Genomic DNA, 6,000 nt, shown 5'->3' on the forward strand with positions numbered 1-6,000 from the left:
TGAAATAAAACATAAGATAAGACATTTAAGATAGATATATATCTCACATTTCTATACTACTATTAAGTAAACACACGTTAAGTTTATTCAAGTAATGTATCTAAATGGCAAAACGTAAAAGGTATAATTAAACTATTATTTTATGAAGGAAGTAAGTAAACGACAACGTTTATTTCACTCCCTTTTATACACTTCTTCTCTCTGTATTTCAAAAGATGTAATCAAAAATCATAGAAAATTTAGTGCAAATAAATTTGGAAATTCAAATACTACGCTACTTATGCTTCACCCCCTAATTACTGGAATGCGATTTCACCCAAAAGTTTTTCATACTCTGATGGGGAAGATTTTCTGAACACGTGTGTGTGCAAGTCTGACACTGTGGCTTTCAAGGATTTCACCTACAGTAAAAAAAACATAATATTAAGGAATTCACATTCCCAGTGTGCTCGTCATTATTAACCTTATTAAATGACTGATACATTGCAACAATTCTGAATGTGACAATCACCAAATAGTGGTAGAGACCATAACCCAGCGCTTCTAAAATCAGAGTTAAAGTTCTACCGCTTGTTGCAGTCAACAAAAGTTTATTAAGTAAATTATCTACAGCAAATAGAAGAAGAATACCAAAATTTGAGTCCATCAGTATTCACCCTCAATCTATGGGTTATGGGTTAAAGGGTTAAATATTATATAAGCAGTTATCTATTGATTTATTTTAAATTGTATAACCATTTTAATCATTACGTGATTTAAATAATATACACTATAGCTTTAATTCAATATGTCAAACACATAATAGCACAATATATTATTATACTTTAATTTCATAATAATAGTAAGTAATTTAATTTACTTTTAATAAATTAAGACAAAAGAAACCACTTACCTGTGCACGTATTGCAGCTAAATGAATTTGTTTAGCACGCAAATCGAACTTCTTCATTGATAGATCCTCTTGCAACTCATTTACTTTATTATACAATTGACCCTCAATACCACGCGACTGTGTGCGATTCAACACTTCAATGGAGTCCTGTTGAGGATACAAAGAATTACGTGAATGCAAATAAAACAAGAATTCCATTTAATGACAAAAAAAAAAAAACTGAAAAACTATTTGCCTGCAATTGTCGAATTTGCATTTCCAAATCAATGGCTTCACGTTTCAATGACTCCAATGCAGGTCGCAAGGACAATGTCGAATGACGATCAAAAACAAGCTCATTGCGTAAAATTGGTGTTATATCCTGCAATATTGATAGACAATGTTAGACACAATGACATCACAGTCAACCGTTTAATTGAATTCAAACAAATAGTTACTCTTACATTGAGATCAGCAGCATCATTGACTTCGCTCGGTGGCTGTGGTGGCGCAAATACGCGCCTAGGAACTTTTTGTGCTTGGGATGGTAAAGGTAAAATGCGCACAAAATTCGTTAAATCCTGTGTTGGTGAAACCGAATTGCATTGTATAGTTAGGTTGCCATAACGCTTAGCCTGATCCGATGCCTGTGAATATAACAAGTAAAAGCAATTATTATTTTGTATGAATACTTAATTAAATTGCGATTTATAATTGCACCAAAACCAAACCAAATTTTGGTCGCTATTATTTTTCCTTCAATTGAAATTGCAACTACAACTATCAAGTTCATTATAAATTACTTATTTAAAATTAACATTTACTTTTATAATTTGCTTATTTTAGCTCGAACAAAAAAATGTTACTCATACGTCATGTACATGTAAATTTCGCAGTGAGCCATAACTCATGTGTGAATTTCAAAATAAATTGATATAATTACTACCAGAAAATTTAGCATTAAAAACCCGAAAATAACAGTTTTTAATGGGGAACTAATTGAAATCCTTATGATTGTCCTACGCTATAAAGTTAATCATAAACACAGTATACGGTTTTACTATACTTTAAAGTTGGAAACAATTTATATTTGATATACATAAATTATAAATCGTTTAAATTTTATTATTACAGAATTATTTTGTTTTTCCAACTTAACTTATTTTGAACTAAAAACTAGTTTTACTAATTTCATAAACCATTTACTTTAATGTGAAATAACTATTTCATATTAATTACCTCTACCGCAACAGTATATGTGCACATGTACAACAAGCCAATATAACCTTAAGTCCACATATCATATCCGACATACATTTGGTTACATTTTCCACATTTTCCTCCATTTGCATTAAGTCAGTAAGGACAAAAAATCAACCACAAATATAAGCACAGCAAACAAGAAATGGAAACATGTTGCTGTGCACTTATTGTACATGCAAATAACTTTCAGGAAAGGATTTAAAACAACATTCATGTATGAATATATACCCCACTAGTACCATATATGGCCACTAAAACGCAAGTGTGTGGACTGAAAAGCACTACGTGTAAAATTCAGGCGAATACAACCAATTACTTATTCATGCACAAACAAACCGCAGTCGTATTGATTTTCACACATCACAATGCTGACTTTAGAAAGCAATCAAATATTTTCTTTGACAAAAAGGATCAGAGAACTGTATCTAAAAGTCAGATGGTTCATTTACAGTTAGACGAGTTTAAAAACAACTCATTTGTTATTTACTGAATACAAATATATATATATATATATATATATATATTCAATGGGCAAAAGCAGTTTCTAGTGTTGGGTTACGTTCTTTGAAAAAATTGCAAATGAATGAATGAATAATTGTATTCAGTGGTACTGTAAAGACTCTGTCATGTTAATGAATGAAAAATAAGAAGATTTGTTTGTGTCCTTAAATAACATTGAATAATAACATCGACTCTTAAATAAAATTTTACATCTACTGACGCAGCGTAAAAGGATACGTCCTTTTGAGTTTAAATAACTGCTGCATACAATCGATATCTTATCTTGGATAATTCTATATATGTGCATATATAGAAGAAATATATATAAGGTAAATATAGATATGCATTAACTATAATAAGACATAACAATACTTTAAGCTTTATTTAGTAATCAAGTACTTAAGACTATTTGTTTGTAAAACAAAATCAATTTTATCTACTGATCATATGCACGTAGCGTAAAAACTGTGAGACTAACTTTTAGACTCCTGCGCCCATCCCGTTTCGTATTAGATCAGCAAATTTCTTATTTTTAATTTAATTTTAAACTGTTTTTGTAAAAATATTTGATGGGACGTAATAATTTCAGAAAAGATATATTTTATAGAATTTTTTTAAAAACATTCAAACTAAATGAAAAATGGCTGTGCAAGCTTTTAAATATCTAAAAATTATTTGGAAATTTTCTCGTTCCAAATCTATATAAAATTGATGTATATTTTATTATTAAGAAATAATTAAAAAACATCACTAGTTTCGTATTGTATAATGGAATTCTACGTACCTACTTTCATTTCAATTTTTTTTGTTTCAAATTTTCTACACATTTCTTTCCTTTCCACTAAGGCACTAGAAAATGATTTAATCAATATGAACAGAAAACATATTTTTAAGGCCACCCTGATGTTTATTATATTTAAATGAATATATAACTCTATATTTTTCATCAATTTTTTTTTGTAGCATCATTTGTGGTAATATTTTTTATGATATGATATTTTATGATATTATGATATCTCAAAGCCTATATTAAATTTTCCCAATCTCTTTGCTTAAAAATATGTAAGTTAATGGCTGAAATACTTTCACTAGGTAGTGTTACATTCACTAGGTAGTGTTTGTCTACAATTGGATGATGCACCATAAGAAATGGATTTTATTTTATAATTTTATATTATATATAACATTTTATATCATAGTTTAAATTTCAATAAAATAAAATCAGTCATAAATAAAGTAAATAAAAAAGTTAAATATGTTTTATATACAAACACTAAGTCGGTATTTTAATCCTAATATATAGCCAAAAATAGTCAAAAATATTAATATATAGGAATATATGGGAATAAATATATTGGATAAAATGGTCTTATACACGATGAGTAGCTGAAAAGTACCGCTTTATTTGGTCTATTTTTGTACTTTCAGCCTGTAAATTTGTTGTAAATATTTATGTTGAAGAAATTAACCTTCTCAAAATATCCAATACACACTTTTATATTATGTTGTATAATTGTTTAATGAATCACTTTTTATTGCTATGTTTAAATAAGGGAATGTTGTAAAACTAAAAAAAATATAAATTGGTATTATACCCTACTTGGGCATTAAGTAATTAATTTTTTTTTTCTAACCTTTTTTTTTGAGGGGTTGGTTAGATTTTATTATAAATTTATCTGGTTTTTTAATAAGTTCAATTTTAAACCCGAATACTTAAAATTACTTAAGGCCTAATTTAAAATAATTTTATTTTAAACCAAAGAGTCTCTTTTACAAAATAGCAGACTATAAATATTGAAAAAGAACCTCTCACCCATACTATTTCTTTTATTTTTACGATCAAGAAATCTCAGTTGCATTTATAAGTTGTTAAAAACATAACATAATAGCATGGAAATTCTATAAGGTAAGCTATGGTATAAACATTACTTGTTCTAGGATTATAATTCTTATTTTTTATAAATTTGCATAATTACGTACTATAATTGCATAAGTCTTAATAATCTTTCAGTAGGCAGATGAAAACGTGAGATGAATGTTAATGGAATATCATATCTAGAGTAAAGTTAGGATTTTTGGACTTGGATTTTGTCTATAAGTAATAGAAACTATAATCAAATTTGTGGCTATCGAATAATTGATATCAACTAAAGCAATTTTAGTTGATATCGCTAATATGTTTAAAAAAATACTTTTCATCAACAAAAAAAAAGTAAAAAGTGATAGTGTATATCTATTAGTGCTTAAAGTATTACTATATCTATTTTTAGGGGGTGTGGCACTGCAGCCATCGGGTCTGTTGTGCCCTCTTCTGGGATAAGAGTAGGTCTCTAAGCCCTGTTGCGTCCATTAAAAGCAGTATAGAACTTTACAGAGTATTGCCTCTTCGGTAATAATACACATTCCCAGGAGACTATTTCGCATGTGGATTAACGCAGGGCATTCTAACAGCACATGTATGGCCCAATCCTACAATCTACAGTTTGCATCCGTATTTATATCTACTTTTGTATGGTGATATTTTAGTTTACAGTGCCCTATATCTAGTTAATAGGTACTTATTTAAATGCATTTGGAAAATTTTTAGTATGAGGAATGTTTGTCTCGCAAAATTACTTAAGGCACATATCAAAATAAGTCGATTATATTCCGAATATCTCTCTGTAATCTGTGCACAAAAGCAATTAATTTATTACGAAATTTCTCTCTTTATTTAGGAATTTCATAAATAGCTTTCACTTTTAATAGATAATCACAAGAAACGCATTCATTATATTAACTAAATCGATCTTTAAAGTATTAAAACGATGTAATCTTATTTATTTATTTACTTAGTTCTTATTTTAAAAACATTAAATGCAATTTAAGACTTTTGAAATTCACTTTTATTACTTAGAATACCCATGGCAGCACTCAGCTACACCTTTTTTTCTATTCACCTTAATTTATTGGATTGGTTTAACATTGAATTATTTATGCAAATGTACGAGTGTACATTTTGAAATTTAAACATTTTTTTTATTTATTCAACGAAGTGAAATGTAATTCGCAGGGCTTAACGGTCGTAAACTATTTAATTTAACACTATTTTGTGGGTATTTGCGTGATAATCCAATATAAGACCAGTTAAATAAATGTTACGCATACGCCACGTTGGCTTGAAAAATTTTTGCAATGCAATAAAATCAAAAGAGGATGAGTAATGTTTTACGCTTAAATACGTTAAATAGCAAATATTAATTATGACGGGAAATTAAATTAATTATAACATCATAAAATCTTTATTAAATGCAAAAAATTATAAATAATAATTATTTATACAGGTATTTTTTTTTTTTTTTTTTTTTTTTTTTTTTTTTTTTTTT

The 6,000-nt window shown here is 27.9% G+C and overlaps 1 protein-coding gene across 1 annotated transcript in view; it reads right to left on the reverse strand.

Annotated features, from left to right (window-relative positions):
- Nucleotides 1–1,518, reverse strand: part of LOC119686298 — a gene marked incomplete at its 5' end in the record, with an annotated part of 205,072 nt that extends 203,554 nt beyond the window's left edge. Inside the window, 3 exon segments of the mRNA XM_038100850.1 lie at nucleotides 893–1,039; nucleotides 1,128–1,253; nucleotides 1,336–1,518. Of these exon segments, the coding sequence (XP_037956778.1) occupies nucleotides 893–1,039; nucleotides 1,128–1,253; nucleotides 1,336–1,518 (456 nt within the window).
- Nucleotides 1,519–6,000: the final 4,482 nt, after the last annotated feature.

Source organism: Teleopsis dalmanni, chromosome 2 (assembly GCF_002237135.1).
Source record: "Teleopsis dalmanni isolate 2A chromosome 2, ASM223713v2, whole genome shotgun sequence".
In the NCBI taxonomy this organism is placed as follows: domain Eukaryota; kingdom Metazoa; phylum Arthropoda; class Insecta; order Diptera; family Diopsidae; genus Teleopsis; species Teleopsis dalmanni.